The following is a 16,734-nucleotide window of genomic DNA, read 5'->3' on the forward strand; positions in this document are numbered from 1 at the left end:
ACACACACACACACACACACACACACACACACACACTGGGTGATTAAAAATTAAAGTGCTTTTTCTTCAGCTTCACACATGCGTACACACACATACTCACATAACACACCCACCCACATACACACACACAGACACCATTCTAAATCATGCTTTCAAACTCTGTGCGTGGGCTCATGTATAGTGCAACACACAGACACGCACTTTTAATGCCCCTGCAAATATGCTCGCTCTCTCTCTCTCTCTCTCTCTCTCTCTCTCTCTCTCTCTCTCTCTCTCTCTCTCTCTCTCTCTCTCTCTCTCTCTCTCTCTCTCTCTCTCTCTCTCTCTCTCTCTCTTACTTACACACACACACACACACAAACACACACACACACTGGCCTTCTGTGAACTTCTGATCTGACTTCTGCTTGGGAACAAGTTCCAGTGCTAACAATCCAATTCAATCCAGCCAACAGCAGCTGGCAGCAGCACAGTGAAGATGAGTTAATGGGGGAACTAAGTAGGGCCTGCCCTTGTTACATTGCATTATGTTGCATTCAGCTGACTCTTTTATTCAAAGCGATGTATAGTTATTTTCAGGGTATTGGTTACAGTCCCTGGAGCAATGTGGGGATAGGTGCCGTGCCTTGCTGAAAGGCACTTCAGCCATGAAGGGAGGTAGAAATTGTTGCTAAGGGTGGGGATTGAACCTGCAGCCCTGTGAACTACAGTCCGACGTCCTAACCATGACACCACTGCTGCCCTTACTCCACGGCCCTATTTAATATTTTAGCATCTGCACTCTGCTCTGTTCTGCTCTCCTGTGGTCCTGTGGTACTGTGCAGCTGTACCTGTACTGTCATGCATTCTGACTCTGACCCCTGCGTGTCACGTTTCACAGTCCTTGGCCTGGCTGAGTTGATTGTGTGTGAAGCATTCAAGAAGCCAGCCCCCAATGGCGGTGTTGTGGTGGTTGTTGTGGTGAAGTGTTTTGATTTGATTAGTTGTATGCTGGCTGTAGGGCCGCTGACCGCTTTGGCACGGCCCTGGAAATGCCCCCTCCCCCTCAGTACGTACAGTGCAATAAGGAGCCTAATAGCCTACATAAATACAGTACATGTTGTTCACTGCTGTTTCTTTATTAATCTATGGACTTGATTAATAAGAGACATTCAGCCCAAATTAGCCTTGAGTTGTTGGTTGAAGGTGTGTGAAAATGAAACGGTCCTTCAGTGATTTTTGTATTCTTACCTCGCGATTTTTCTGTTCTTGCATAGCTTTTTTCACTATTTTCACAATTGTATTATTGTTTTAGTTTTTTCGTCATATTTTTATCTTTTTCTTTTGACCATTTATGTATCCCTGTGCCCAGTCACAGTTGTTTCTGAACGCCATACATCACCCCAACACTCATGCATTAGTTAACTGTGGTTTGACCATCCTGTGCCATACCTCTCCCCTCTCCTTCTTTACCCCAGCTGCTGGTGCTACTGCTGTGGTTGCCAAATCTAAATCTGAGTGCAGGGGAGTAGAGTTGAGGCTGAGTTGCGCTGTCACAGAGAGGGAGAGAGAGAGAGAGAGAGAGAAAGGGTTTGGGAGGTTGTTGGTCGATGTAGTGGTGTTGCATGTTGAGAATCAAGCAGCCCCAGAAGGTTGTGTGTGCCAATGTGTTCCTCAGAGATAAGCTATCCTTCCTCCCCCATGGGGGCTGCATGGTAGTAACCCCCGCACCCCCCCTTACACCCCCAACTTTGCGTGTCAAATGCCCCGCCCCCCTTTTGCTGTTGTACCCCCACCCACCCCCAGTGCTACTAAGCCATCATTCTCTGTTCGGTGCCTACTTTTGACCATCGTACCTCTGCACCCTCTTTTACCCCCCCTTCCCCCACCCCCAATGACATATTAACCTCCCTCCTTGCCTTGTTTAGAAGGCTTGCAAGATTTGCCTCCTTGTCAACGCATCCCCTCTCAAACTTCCCGCTCCACCTTGCCAAAAAAACATGAAGTGAGCAGCTCTTTTGGGGATTCCTCCTTAGCATTTTTTTTCTCAAATAACAGAAAAAAAGAAAAAAAAGAACGACAACCAAAGAAACGACAACCAAACCTCTTCCCTTTCTCCCCCTGCAGGTGACAAACAGCATGTTTAGTGCAAGAAAGAAGTTTGTAGAGGGGGTCGAAAGTGACTACCCCGATGAAAGCATGTACTACGGCCAGCCATCGATGTTCCCACATCGATCAGAAAAAGACGTAAGTGTGCCACAGCATGTTCCAAAAACAAATCCTCGGGGAGGGGGCGGCAGGACCTTGCTTTGCCCTACAGGCTTGAAAAAAAACTTCAGAACACTGACCAGCTGTATTCTTAAATTGACAATGTTTTGGACCTAGACCGGTCCTAGATCAGGTAAATAGTAAAAAAAAAAAAAGTTGATGCAGGCCTAGGACCGAAACTTTGTGTTTTAAAGAAAACAGTGAAATTGGTCAGTGTGCTGGAGTTTTTTGTCAAACTTGTCTGATTAGTGACCCATGGGTCATCTCTCATGCACCTACCAGCTGAGATGTACGAAAAAGTCACAAGTTTACCTACAAATATTAAAAGGGGTTTGGGAGGCCTGCCTGAGGGTTTGAGGGCGGGGGGACGTTGTGTGGGGTAGGCGCAAAGGGGAGACCCTTGCAAGCCGTCTTTCCCCCACGAAAGCCCTCGCTTTTCCACGCTGAGGTGCTTTCATTGCCTTTTGTCATTAAAAGGCAATATTTCTTGTTTTTTGGTATGTATGTTTTCTGGGTTATGTTATTTCTAGTAGCATGCCAATATGCTGAATATTTTAGTTGTGAAGTTCGTTTTCGTTCTTTATGATGTTGGATTTATTTATTGTCTGCCCTATGCCTCTTAATCCTCCTGCGTGATGGTTTTAGACATTTTAGATTGTTTGACATTAAAGCTAAGCTAAGGGCTCATCCTCTGTTCCTTCTTACTAGTCGGAAAAGGCACTTAAGTTGTAAAGGAGCTGTAGTCTTTTATTTTCAAAAATGTATGCTGGGTCTCAACAACTACCCTCATTTTTTACCTGCTTGGTTAGTTTTGTTGCTGTGGTTTGTTTTGTTGCTGGGTAAATCCGTGCCGGTTACAGGTGTAAAGGTGCCATGATTGCAAATAGCCTTTTTTGTGCTTAGCTAATGATTTGTTAATGGCTGATTGCTAAACATAAAGTATAGACCACAGTGTCAGCGGGTTTGGGTTGAGCTGCTCTGTGTGTTTAAGCTTCTATTTGTTTGTTTGGTTGGTTTGTTATAGTTTGCTTTGGTGAGGCTGAGGGAGTAGCATCCAACTGCAGTGTGCAGGGGGGGGCAGGTCTGGATGATGCCTCCCTCCCCCCTGAGCACATCGAGTCTCTCCCCCTTGTCTTCCAGCGCTAAACTTCTAGGGTAGTCATTGCACCGTGCACTTAGAAGAAAGACACCAGAAGAGACGCTTGGGGCCTAATAATTAGCGTAATGCAAAGTAGACCCATGCGTTAACAAATACTAGGATATATGTTGTCCTTATATTAATTTCCCTCGGGATCAATAAATGGATACTATAAACAGGGTTGCATGCTGTTCATCCGTGGTTCACTCAAAGCTCCTCGTGCTCGTGTTTCCTACACTCCCCAAACGGCATTATAATTTAGTGGAGTAGAGTGGAGCTACGATTTTATTTTTCAAAACTCTGCGTCTTTCTTCTAAGTGCATGATGCAATGACTTCCAGAGCTGTTTTTCTTCCCATGTAGAAGCTTAGCGCTGGATGACGAGGGGGAGGGACTCGATGTGCTTAGGGGGGAGGGAGGTGTCTTCCAGACCTGCCCCCCTGGCCCCTGCACACTGCAGTTGAACATACTTGGGCTGAGGTGGCAGCAGTAAAGCATTAAGTATACACCTCTCCTATAGACTATGGCCCAATCTCAATTCACCCCTTAGGCCTACCCCTTACCCCTCCCCCTCCGTTTTGTGTAGGGGTATCCCAATATTTGTTAAGGCAGAGGGGTAGGGGTAAGGGGGAGGGCACAAGTTGAGGACGGGAGTTAGGATAATGGAATGTACCCAATGTTACCACCACAGCACTGTGTCAGCGTGGTCACTGGGCTTGAGCTGCTACGTGTCTTTGAGCACACTTAACAACTGCCCTTCTACTTGTGTGTTTGTTTGGTTTGCTTTGGTTTGCGTCTGTGACTTCTGTCTTATACTTTGATATGAATGGGTAAAGCGTAAAGCAGGGGTTCCCAACCCTTTCCAACTTGGGGCCACTTTTACATTTTCACAAATGTTCAGACCCAATAAACAACAATTGGGTTCAGACGCAATAAACACCCCAAATACATAGTCAATAGCAACACGCATGTATATTATTTCGATTTTTAGAAAATGATTCCAAGGCCCACTTCAAATACCTTCACGGCGAACCAGTGGTCCCCAGCCCACAGTTTGACAATCACAGACCTCCTGTAGACGATGCACCCGCAGCACACCACAACATAGTGTCGGCGGGGTCGCTGGGCGTTGATCAGCTACGTGTCTACTCAATGTCCGCATGCTCCACTCTGCTCCACAACCCTGCTGCTTCAGGGGGCATGATGAAGTGCTGGGTGCAGCCTTTATCGCCTGGCTAGCTATAAAAGACTGAAAACGCTGATGCTGCACACATGCACACATGCACAGTTCACATGATGGTGAGCTTGGTTTGGGCGAAAAATGTCAAAGTCTCTGTTCACCGGCTGCTAGGTGTTAACCAACGAGTTTACGTACACATGCACGTGAATACATAAGCATGCACACACGCACGCAAATACGCACACATGCACACACGCACACACGCACACATGCACACGAATGCGCACACACACGCGTGCAAAGGCACGCGCCCACGTGCATGCATGCACACACACACACACTACCCATTGGTGTACTACCCATTAACAGCCTGGCATGGGGAATCCCTCAAGGGGCCCGATCGGATGGTGAATAGACTCCTGTGCTTGCCAAGCAGACAAAACCTTTTGTCAGACTTTGACCTTTTATACAGTCCTGGAGCAGAGACGCATCCGATGGCGGTTGAGGTGGTCGAGTGTCGTTTGTGTAGAGAGAGCAGTCAGCTAACGGAAGACAACCATGCTGGATCCGGTTGTTTGATAGTATTTAAGCAACTTTTCAAAGATTTAAAAAGTCGACTGGTTGCTTACATGACCTGGATGAATGACGATCATTACAAACCCATCGATTGTTTGATGTATAAGGTTCATTAAGTCTAACTGTTAAATCAACTCTTAAGATTTTCTTTTGTTTCAGTTAACGTTCTGGTCTCAGGATTCACTCCGATTTTTTAGCGTCTCGCTAAATGAGTCTTATAGCCAAAGTGGTGCTTACCAGCTGGTAAGACTGGAAGAGCTAGTTGTCAAGTTATGAGTAAGTTGACCTTTCATTTTTGAGACCTTCACCTGTCTTTGAAAGGACACTGCAGCTTGGGAGTGATGAAAGATGTGGCTAAGAAGCTGCAGTGTCTAGAGCAGGGGCTCCCTGCTTATTCCAACTTCGGGCCCACTTACAATATTCACAACTGTTCAGGGGCCACCTCCGACTCAATAAACAATACAACTCTACAATAAAAATCGTCAACAGTGATGCACAAATATTATTTAGATTTCTAGAAAGTGATTTCAAGGCTCACTTGTTACACTTTAAAGGCCCACAATTTGAGAATCACTGGTCTAGCGTGTGTATGGGTGACATACTATGAGTGTGACATAGTAGCGTTGTTAGTAGTGTTGTGTGGTGGTATGGCCGGCAAACATTGTGCCCATGCAAGTATTATGCATGTATTGTCCTCCCATTGACATGCATATGCGATGCAACTGTTTTATCAATTTGTGGTGCTCAATTTCTATTGTGTGGTCCTGAGCCACAGAATATACTATGTATGGGAAACACGGCTGTACATATAGGCCAACCCTTGTCCATATTTCTCTGGCGTTGTGTACTGTATGCAAGTCAGATTGAAACTGCTAAGAAGTTGTGAAATTCAATACATTTGGAAAGCCAATTTGAGGGAAGTGAATAGTGGTGAAATTCTATGCATTCAGAAGCCTAAACTAGGGCAGCTGAGGAATTGGGAAATCTATGGTACTGAGAAATCCAAGCTGCGGGGGCCAAGGAGTGAAATACAAACCCCAACTCCATAGAAGTTGGGACGCAAGGTAAATTGTGAATAATAACAAAATATTTTTTAAAACATCTGATTCTTACATTAGATGGGGAACAGTACAGAGGAAACATATCAGTCATCAAAACTGACCAAAATTATTGTTTTGGGGAATTTTCATGAATATCTAAAAACAACACGTCTCAAAAGAGTTGGGACGGGGACAATAAAAGGCAGCAAATGTCGAGGAAGATTAAAAACAAAACAACTGAACTTAACTTAATTACATTAACCGATGAGCTCATTTTATATAAAAACAGTGTTCATTTCTATCTTGGACATGATTTCAACAGCTTAAATGGTGTAGTCCTCGTCAGGTTTTGCAATGTTTTCCTTTCTGTAGTGCTTACAGTGTGACAGGTCTTGACCAAAAACCAGCCATTTTATCACATGCTGGTCCGTATGATGGAGTTACACTGTTAAAACATAGTAGAGAATGCAGTTTGTCCTTACTATGTGGCAGTAATCGAAGATCTCCCTTCAACATATAATGCACGAGTGGCTTTTCATGCTGTTTAAAACCCATTTACCGTATTAGCCCGAATATAAGACGATCCTGAATATAAGACGACCCCCCATTTTCAGGCTCATGTTTTGGAAAAAAAGATTTTTTGAAGACTAAATTTTGTTTCACAGTGGAAACTTCTTTCAAAATGCAATTTTTAATTTGTTTTAAAATCTGAGGCTTTTTACATAGATCAAATTTCACAATATAATTTTCATGAAATGTTCATGATAAAAGACCACAGATGGCTACTCATACCCTTTTCCTTTCTTTGCTCACTTTACCTATCAAGCGCCAATAGGCTACAGCCGCCTTGGCCCGCCTGTTCTAAGTGTGACGCGGCATAGCCGAGGCCTACACTCAGAGCATCAGTCTGCGCCAGCCAGGCAACCAGTCCAGTAGAGACAGGCTACCTATTGTGCAATGCACAGATTTTGCAAAATGCTTTGTCGACAGCAATAGCTAACCAGCAGCCGTCTCGCCAAATCGCCGTTCATTTTATGCATCCAAAGTTTTTTCCGTTGGACTGTAGAAACCGAACGTGACCAAAAGCAGATAGACGCATTGCATTTGAAACCCATGCACTGCCAGCACCACGTTGACATTAGAAGTCCGATTGGTATTCATTTCGTACCAAGGGTAAAACTCTTAGTGATTTATATGAACAGGACAATCTCTTGCCCTAACCATTATTCTGTGTTGTTGCATCGTTGTGAGGCATATCGTCAAATAGGCACCGCTTGTCAAAAGGCGCCACTCTCTCCCCCTCGCTCTCGCTCTTCCCCCTTGCACTGTCGGCCGCATCGCGTTGACATTGACAGTTGATAGACGTGAGGTGCAACAATCATCACGAAACAATCATCTGTAAATTTGATATGGACAAAAATCTCCATTATTGAGTTTTGTGGCATTGTTGTGAAGCATAATGGCCGCATTCAGGTTAAGTTAAAAAAAAAAAGTTTTTGACGCTATTTAGTCTAGCGCGCGGAAATAAGACGACCTCCTTTTTTAGAGTACTATTTTTAAAACAAAAACCACTTCTTATATTCGGGACAATACGGTAATAACTATGGTAATTATTCCCTCTGCATCTTTAATTCTGAGTGACTCAGCCTCTCTGTGATGGCTTATACCTGGACACTCATAGTGTCCATCAGTACAATTATTTTTAAAATGTTCTTCCTTGTTATCATATTTGGATGTTAATTACATTTCACTGATCCCCGTCCCAACTTATTTGAGACGTGTTGCAGGCATCAAATTAGAAATGAGTACATATGTCCCCCAAAACAATATTTTTTCTCGGTTTTAGCACTTAATATGTTGTCCTTTCACTATTCTCCATCTAATGAATGAATGGAATCTTTTGAAAATGATAGCATTTTGATTTTATTTACAGTTTACCAAACGTCCCAACTTCACCGGAGTTAGGGTTTGTATATGCACTGGGGGATGACTGACTGCTCTAATGGGAATGTAAATCGAGAAGCGAATAGTACGCTGCCCGCAGCACAGCAGTATTCCTCTGCCCCTTTCTCCCCAGAAAGACGAGCCAGTGATACAGGCCCAGTCGTTCGTTTACAGTCCATCACTGTACCGTTAGCCCTGGCCCTCTCCCACCAGCCAAGTGTTTTTTCCTCCTAATTTGTCATTAAAGTAAATTATTTTTTTCCCCTCCAAATTAATCTTATCTACCTGAAGAGCGTCTGAATAACCAAAATGTAGTGGGCAATCATAATGGACGGTGTGCAGGATATTTGTCTACAATCTGAAATGCCTGATTTTCCTATGAGAAGAAATTGATATCAACTATACTATGCATATCTTCATTTTAAAGTCCAGAATAACAGTTTGATGAAACCAAATAGATTTTTTCAATTAATCACCATTGAGACCTCTAACACAATGTTCTCTGGGGGTCTTTTTTCCCACAAGAGATTTTTATTTTACTTTTTACGCCTTTATTTTGAGATAGGACTGTGAGGGAGAGTCAGGAAACGAGTGGAGAGAGAGAGAAATGGTGACGGGTTGGCAAAGAATCTCAGGCCTGGGTCGCCGGCGCAATGGTATGGTGTCTTAGCTCAATGGGCCACCACGAGCCCCCTCCTGCCTTTTTTTGGCCAATCACAGTCCTGGTATCTCATCGCTATGGCTACCGCCTCCTCCTCTGTCGCTATGGAGTCCTTTCCCCTCCCCTATCTCGTTAGCGGATTCCTTTGATGACGCTGCCGACTTGGGTGTTAACTTTGGCAAAGAGAGCAGCGTCCTCCTCAGCCCCCGAGCTGTGCTCCCTTCTTAATTGGCTGTTTATTGCCTTGACAGACAGTGGTGCTGGTGCTGGCGCAGCCTCATCACTCCTTGTGCATGGTCAATGGCAATAAGGACGATTTTTGTGTAAGGAGTTATTTACGTTTGATGGATCTGTCATCAGTAACAGGACAAACTGTTCTCTCTAAAACGCACGATTACGCACACATGCACACAATGTTGCTCACTCACTCAGTCTTGCACGCACGCACGCACGCACAGGCTGCTTGGGAAATTATAAATGGATCATATCATGAGACACACACAGTAGGTTTCACGTCCCGATTGCATCAGAGCGTTTGACTGGAGCACTGTCAGAGGACCGCTTATCTCTCAGGCACCGAATCACTGCTGTGGAACGCATCAACCAGCCTATGGAGACTGTGTGTGTGTAGTATAGGGGGATTTGAATGTGTGTGTGTGCGCGCGCAAGTATGTGGGTAGCTTTTCGAAGGTAATCTGACAGTCGGAAGGTGTGTGTGCACGCAGAGGTTTCTCTGTGGAGCGAATGCTCACAGCTGTCTGCCTTGCTCATCACTGCTCCTGCCTGCGGCGCTGAGTTTCTCTTTCTCTCCTTCTCCCTGTCTAACTTTCTATTTCTTGCGTCTCTCTCTCTCTCTCTCTCTCTCTCTCTCTCTCTCTCTCTCTCTCTCTCTCTCTCTCTCTCTCTCTCTCCCGCCCGCTCCTCTCTCATTCTCTCTCTCTTTCTCTCTCTCTTTCTCTCTCTCTCTCTCTCTCTCTCTCTCTCTCTCTCTCTGCCTCCCCCCTTCTTTATGTCTTGCTCTCCCCCTGTCTCGATACTCTGTTTCTTCCTCTCTGCTTCCACTGTGCCGTGAAACTGAACTCCCACTCAGTATGCAGGCACAAGAAGTGAGCCATATGTCAGCTCTGCTGAAGCACATGCACAAGCGCACACACTGTGGTGCATGGGTCATGCACACTGTGTGTTTTGAGGTCACCCGCCAAACTCGGTTCCTGTCTTGACAGGTGTGTGTGGCGTCGCTGTAGGCTGCAGTCTGCAGTCTGCACTTCATGCTCTACGTCGACAGACACCCCTGTGCAGAATATACTTAACCATGCTCACCCACACAGGCAAAGTGCACCAACTATGTCAACATTGAAATTGAGGAAAATGCCTTCAAAGCCTTGGTGTTACGTTGGATATTGTTGTTACAGTAAATTTGACCTAGCAATATCTCTCAAACGGAACACATTTGAACCATAAGGACAATGAAGTGTAATGATCATTTTCAGTCTAAACTCAATGTTGACAAAATATGTAGTAAGTTAGTGCACTTTGTCTTTGTCTGGCAGTATATACAATACATGGCTATTCAAAACGAATTAAGGCGTTTCAGTATGCAGTTTTCTAAATAAGGAAATGGCAATAGAAAGTTCTTATGTTTAAAATTTGTGTATAGATGGGATAATTTCAGTTAAGTATCCATTGTATTTTGAGCATGTTAAATGATGTAATTTTGTTGGTAAGCTTAAACTTGGGGACTTCCTACGAAGGCAACAAGTTAATAACAGCGCCACGCCTTAGCATTGTGTTTGTTTTGAACTTTCCACCTGGTTTGAGTTGCACTTCGATGGAGCTGAGAGAAAAAGTGTGTGTGGGGGTCTGTGAGTGTGAGAGGTCAAACGTGGTGACCGAGTCAACAAGTGATAGGAAGCTTTCTCTGTCACATGATTGAGACGTGACCTTAAATGACTTCAGTTTGTAAATGGAACTCTCTGATGTGGGAGTCTAAACTCTGCATGCTTTCAGTGGTGGTAGTCTTCTTCATCTTTTGTCTTTTTTTCCTCCCTCTCTCTCTCTCTCTCTCTCTCTCTCTCTCTCTCTCTCTCTCTCTGTGTCTCTGTCTCTGTGTATGTTAAATTTGTGTGCGTAAAAATGCTTTGTTGTGATCGGAGCGCTGTCTCATGTTCTTTTGTGTCTGCAACTTTGTGATGGGGAAACACTAGCATTTAGCTTGTGGTTTTCTTCAAAGCTGTTTGATGACAATGGTTAAGTTCACAATATATTTTTCCACTCTGTTTGTCCACAGCAGCACAGTTGAAAAAGCATTACAAGTTGATCAGCTGATGACTGTGGCACCCATACTTCCTGATGTTTGGTGGTCACGCTTTTTGCAAGTTTTGATCAATCTTGTAATTTCAATTCTGTCAGTGTACACTACAGTATGAAAGTTAAATGAATATTGTTTCCTGTCTTTATCGTTTGGCAACCCAAATGCCAGACGAAAGAACAACACTTAACAATGTGCAGAAATAAGGGGTCCCACATTACACAAGTGTGACTTCATGCCATTTCAAGCAATTTTTTCCATGTGTTGGCGATGGTGTGTGTGATCTGGCTTATAATGGAAAATCAGCATGTGCACCCGTACAGTGCAAAACCCTGCTGTGTTGAAGCTGCTACATGTTAGGCTACATGCTAATGGATTTTGCTCATCTTTTGAAGTGACATCAAATCCTCTTTGTTCTCCCTCTCTCTCTCTCTCTGCCTCTTTCTACCCTTCACCCCTCCCTTTTGCACTCCCTTTCTCTATCACTTACTCACACCCTCCCCAAATGCCCTCTCTCCTCTTCTCTCTCTTCCCTCACCCTCAATCCTTCTTTACTCCCATCTCTCTTTCTGCCACTGTCCTGTTTTAATGTGTCTTTCCCTCTCTCTCTCCCCCCTCTGTCCACCCATCTCTTTTCCCCTCCCATCCTTCTCTTTATCCGTCTCCTTTTTGTTCTGTCTTGACTCTTTACCGGTCCTCCCTATCATCTCTCTCTCCCTCCTTCTCTCTTTATCGGTCTGCGGCTGGGGCAGCCTTGGTATAGTGGTTAGGGAGGTTGCAGGTTTGAATCCCAGCCTTACCCGTCCTCCTTACACCTCCATCCATGGCTGAAGTGCCCATGAGCTAGGCACCTTAACCCCACATTGCCCCAGGGACTGTAACCAATACCATGTCTCTAAATAAATGTATGTTGCTTTGTATAAAAGCATCAGCTAAGTGTAATGTTATGTGATGTCTCTCTGCAGATGCTGGCATCTCCATCACCGTCGTCGACAGGTCAATTGTCGCAGCTTGGCGCCAGTTTATACGGGCAAAGTAAGTTTCCTTCAATTTCACTCTTTGTCTCCCTTGCTCCCTTTCTCTCGCTTTCACTTTCACTCTCTTTCTTTCTCTCTCTCCCCCGCTCCTTTCTCTCACACTTTCTCTCTCTCTATCTTTTTTGCTCTTCCTTTTAGACACATTCTACTTTTTCTCACTCTCTCTATCCCTTTCTCTCTATCCCTTTCTCTCTATCCCTTCCTCTCTGTGTCTGTCTGTCTGTCTGTCTGTCTGTCTGTCTCTCTCTCTCTCTCTCTCTCTCTCTCTCTCTCTCTCTCTCTCTCTCTCTCTCACTCACTCTCTCCCCTGCACCCCATCTCTCTCACACACATACTTGGTCACAAACAGACCCACTGTGCCCATTCAGCACCTGTTCTCCTTCCCTTTCTGTCTCCTCATTGGCTAGGGCAGGACCACACCCCTCCCCATCCTGTGCGGTGGATGTAGCACATTTGGATTTCCCATCTCCCACAGGCATTGCCCCCCCCCGCCGAGACTCACTCTGGAAAAACAAAACCACACCCCACCCTTCCCTACTCTCCCCCTTAAACTACTCTACCGTGCCCCTCCCATGCTATCGGTCTGGATGAGAATCCATATAACAATTTTTAAATGTTTGGTTCAGCCGTTATAATTATCTTATTATATAAAACGCAGTAGCCTACAGATTTTTGCCAGAAACACCAGCGGCTTAGATGTGATGTGGTCACCCTGCAGCCTGTCACCATGGTCTGGCTACAAGGATGCCCGAAAGCAGGTCACTAAATTGCCCTGTGTGATCCTGATTAAATCGGTATTATTTATTTATTTATTTTAGTCGTTGCAGCTAAACCAAAGTATATTGGGCAGCGCCTACAAAACTCACCCCAACAGCGTATTTCATATTCCACACTCATAACTGTGATGCCAAACCAGCCTGTAGTGATATGAATGCTGTGTTCGTCTTTTGCAATGGCATATGTTATTTATACTTCTGCATATTTCATTATTCTCTCGGCTGTGGTTCTCTGGCTCACCAAACTGAGGGATGCACTTCATGCATGCATTCTCACCACATGCTCTGCAACTGTTTGCACACACACATGCACATACGCGCACAGGCAGGCGTGTTCAGCACCCGTGACTACCATCCAGGCAGAGGCAGGAGTGTGGGCCGTTGCTATAGATACTCCAGGCTAGAACTCCCACGGCTACCATCAGCTGCTGAGATAGCAGTGTTAGAGGGAGCAGACAGACAGATAGCGAGCTTGAGACAGACAGCGAGCGAGACTGGGAGAGGCAGACTATGCTCAGGCCATAGTTGCAACGTACAGTACAGACACACGAGCAAGTTCCCTGGTGGAGAATCATCTTTAATTTCTCAGTTTCGCCCTGGCCTACTTGTGGCCTGTTTTCTTGTGGTTCATCACATATGTTATTATACACTATGTGGTCTTAGTGCTGTGTACTGTATCTGCCTGTTGATGCTCTAGGGGTAATTGTTTATTAATCATTACCACCACAAAGTCATGCATACTCGCATTAGTTCCTTATTTATTTCATATCCAAACACCCTTCTTTTGTTCTCTGTTGTCTTAGCTGGCTTGTACACAGGGGCCATGCATGCATGGAGTTGTAACGCGCTCATTTGTGGGAACATATACGTAGCCGCTAATAATCATGGTCTTGTGGCCTAAATTGTATGTGTGTAATTACTGCTGCAGCATGATACAGATCCTGTGTGCGTGGGTGTCTGTAGGTGGTGGGTGTTGGGAGAGATGCACTGTACTAGCCTCGCGAGCCATCCTACGTACTTCCGCCAAAGGATTGGCTCCACTACTGTAGTCTGGCCGTGCTTCTCTGTGGAGTGCTTGGAGCAGTAGAATTTTGATTGCAACGCCCCCCCCAGAAAACAGCCAATAATCGAATACGCCCCCCACGTGGGGATGAAAGGGGGAGAACGCTCGTGACAATGACGTACACATCTGCGCCAGAGCTATTGGTCTGCGCTATGTTGTTGTTGAGTAACTGCCAGCGATTGGGTGAGAGGTGTCCAATAATTTCAAACCATAACTGAGTGCAAACTTCCTGCTTCCTACAATCGCTTCAGAGCACACAAATGCCAGACCATGAATACGAAATGAAATGGTAGTACTGTATTATGGGATGGTCAGGACCAGGCTAGCACTGTACAGCTGCTGCAGCTGTGTTTCAGTTGACATTTCAGATGCTGGCAATGTTATTGAAGTAGCTTTATTAAATCATCATTGAGCTCGGATAATATTGGCTTTGGTAGTGGGATATTACAAGTTTGACATTTTATTTTATTGCTTGTACCGTATGTTTTTTTTCCATAACATACAAGTATTATACAGTATATTGTTTTTACTGCATATTTGGGATGAGAGTTGATTTCACCCATGTTTTTGATGAATTGTGCTTCAGAAAGTGAACTCTCCCTCCCTCCCTCCCTCCCTCCACAGGTGCACTAGGGTTCCCGATGAGGGGCATGAGCAACAACAACCCTCAGCTGAGTCGGAGTTTAACGCAGGGCAGCCAACTCCCCAGCCACGTCACGCCCACCACGGGGGTCCCCACGCTCTCACTGCACACCCCACCCTCGCCAAGCAGGTACACACACTCAGTGCCACAGCTACCAAGCCCATAGACTTCCATGGTGTTGCCCAGCCTGATCTAACAGAACTCTGTAAAATGGGCACGTAGTCTTTGGCAGTTAAAAGGATTTGTCTGAACTCCGTGTTGGGGGTCACGAAAGTGTTTTCCGTGGTGGACTCCGTGGAACTGCCACAGATTTTGTGTCTCAATGGTCCATGTTCATTTCACAGATTTCTGTGAGATCATGTTGTCTTGCCATGTGCAGTATGGACTATGTGTATCTGTTGATGTGAATTTTGTATTTATATGTATAAAAAATATCCACACTTTGATAAAGGCTTTACTGTGACTGCTAAGCATGGTGGTGAGGGCTGCATGAGGCGGAGTGATTCATACACTAACAGTGCTCTCAGGGTGTTTTCTGTCTCTAACCTGTATCTCTGACGTGTGTCTCCAGATGAATACTAATGATATTTTCGTAGTAGCACACTTCAGGGTGGTTCAACCATATCTAAGGCAACCATTGTATGGATTCAATGATTTGTGTTTGCTTGTTTTTAGTGGATTATCCAAGAAGCCTATTTGTCTGCAAGTAGGGCTGCAACGATTAGTCGACTAATCGTGACTAATCGACTATAAACATTTGTCGACAAGAATTTTCATTGTCGACTAATCGTTTCATTTAATTCAATGCTTTTTACTTCCTTTACTAATGGTTAAAAGTAAATAATGAACTGTAAGATTGTTTTCACTTGCCTGTGCTAGAGGCCGGGAAGGTTTGTCGGAGGCTGTCGTGACTAGATCTATCGATTAGCCGACTATTAAAATAATCGTTAGTTGCAGCCAAAGTCTGTAGTACATTAATTAGCAATTACTAATTAATTTATGGGCATTAGCCCATAGATGGTTGTAACACCTGACGTCTGAGCCCCAAAAAGGATCATTGGCCCATATGTGTCCATGTATCTGGTGTGCTGTGTGTGTGTGTGTGTGTGTGTGTGTGTGTGTGTGTGTGTGTGTGTGTGTGTGTGTGTGTGTGTGTGTGTGTGTGTCTAACCTCTATCTCTTTGCTTTGCTTGAGGGAGAGTGAATCACACCAGTACTTGTGCGGATGCTCTGACCTCTCTCTCTCTCTCTGACGTCTTTCTCTGTGCGCATCACCACCAAGGGGATCCTGTGTATGCTCATCATACTGTATGTATCGGGGGTGTGAAACCTGCTGCCCAGGGCTCTGATGCGGCCTGCCAGATGGTTCATTACGACCCCAGACTTGTAGAGGAAAAAAAATCAGAAAGATATTTCAGGGTTTCAGGTTTTTATTACAGTTTTTCTCGATTGCTTACACGCAATTTTCGGAATCATCTGTCGAATTCTCAAAACTACACACGAATCCCCAAAACTCACACAACGGGCAAAACTCCTCACTATCCCTGAAAAATGGTATATGAATATTTTAATTCACACTCATATGAGCCATTGAACTCTGATGGCCATATACTATAAAATAACTATATAATACTATATAATAAACTATACTATAAAACACTATACTCAGCTTGACACACAGTAGAAACCTATTTTGTTAAGTGTTCCACTACTTTAGAGGGTATCTGTCTGTTGTAAAACACTGAAATATTGATGTGTGGCAAAAAAAATATATTATACATATTTTTCTGACATCGAAAAAAATTGCAATAATTTGCTGTAAAATATTGGGTAACCACATGAAGGTTATCTCTTGTATTGCATATTTTGGAGATCAAAAACTAAACAAATGTGTGTTCTCACTGCATCCACTCGTGTTTTCATCAACATCACATGTGTGTCCTTATGGGGTGGTGATTTCAGATTGTAAACAGATATGAAGAGAGTTTGCCCATGTAATGAGGAAGTGAACATAGTATGGCAGTTGATTTTAGTATTTTGAATGACATTGTGTTCCACGCGACAACCAGGAATTTTCTTCATGAAAATTGTGTCTAATCCAGAGAATTGTGTGTAGTGTTTT

At 44.4% G+C, this 16,734-nt stretch overlaps 1 protein-coding gene across 6 annotated transcripts in view; it reads left to right on the top strand.

The window, feature by feature from the left end:
* LOC134463651 (CCR4-NOT transcription complex subunit 2) overlaps positions 1-16,734 on the top strand; it is a 72,899-nt gene that overhangs the window by 31,699 nt on the left and 24,466 nt on the right. For 3 of the 6 annotated variants that reach the window (XM_063216842.1, XM_063216843.1, XM_063216845.1), the window contains exons 2-4: positions 2,107-2,226; positions 12,059-12,128; positions 14,594-14,741. In XM_063216842.1, coding sequence (XP_063072912.1) covers positions 2,119-2,226; positions 12,059-12,128; positions 14,594-14,741 — 326 coding nt within the window. In that variant the 5' untranslated portion in view covers positions 2,107-2,118. Of the gene's footprint in view, positions 1-1,912; positions 1,985-2,106; positions 2,227-12,058; positions 12,129-14,593; positions 14,742-16,734 lie in introns of those variants that run through there. The other 3 variants (XM_063216846.1, XM_063216847.1, XM_063216844.1) reach the window with 3 other exon arrangements.

This window comes from Engraulis encrasicolus, chromosome 15 (assembly GCF_034702125.1).
Source record: "Engraulis encrasicolus isolate BLACKSEA-1 chromosome 15, IST_EnEncr_1.0, whole genome shotgun sequence".
Taxonomy (NCBI): Eukaryota; Metazoa; Chordata; class Actinopteri; order Clupeiformes; family Engraulidae; genus Engraulis; species Engraulis encrasicolus.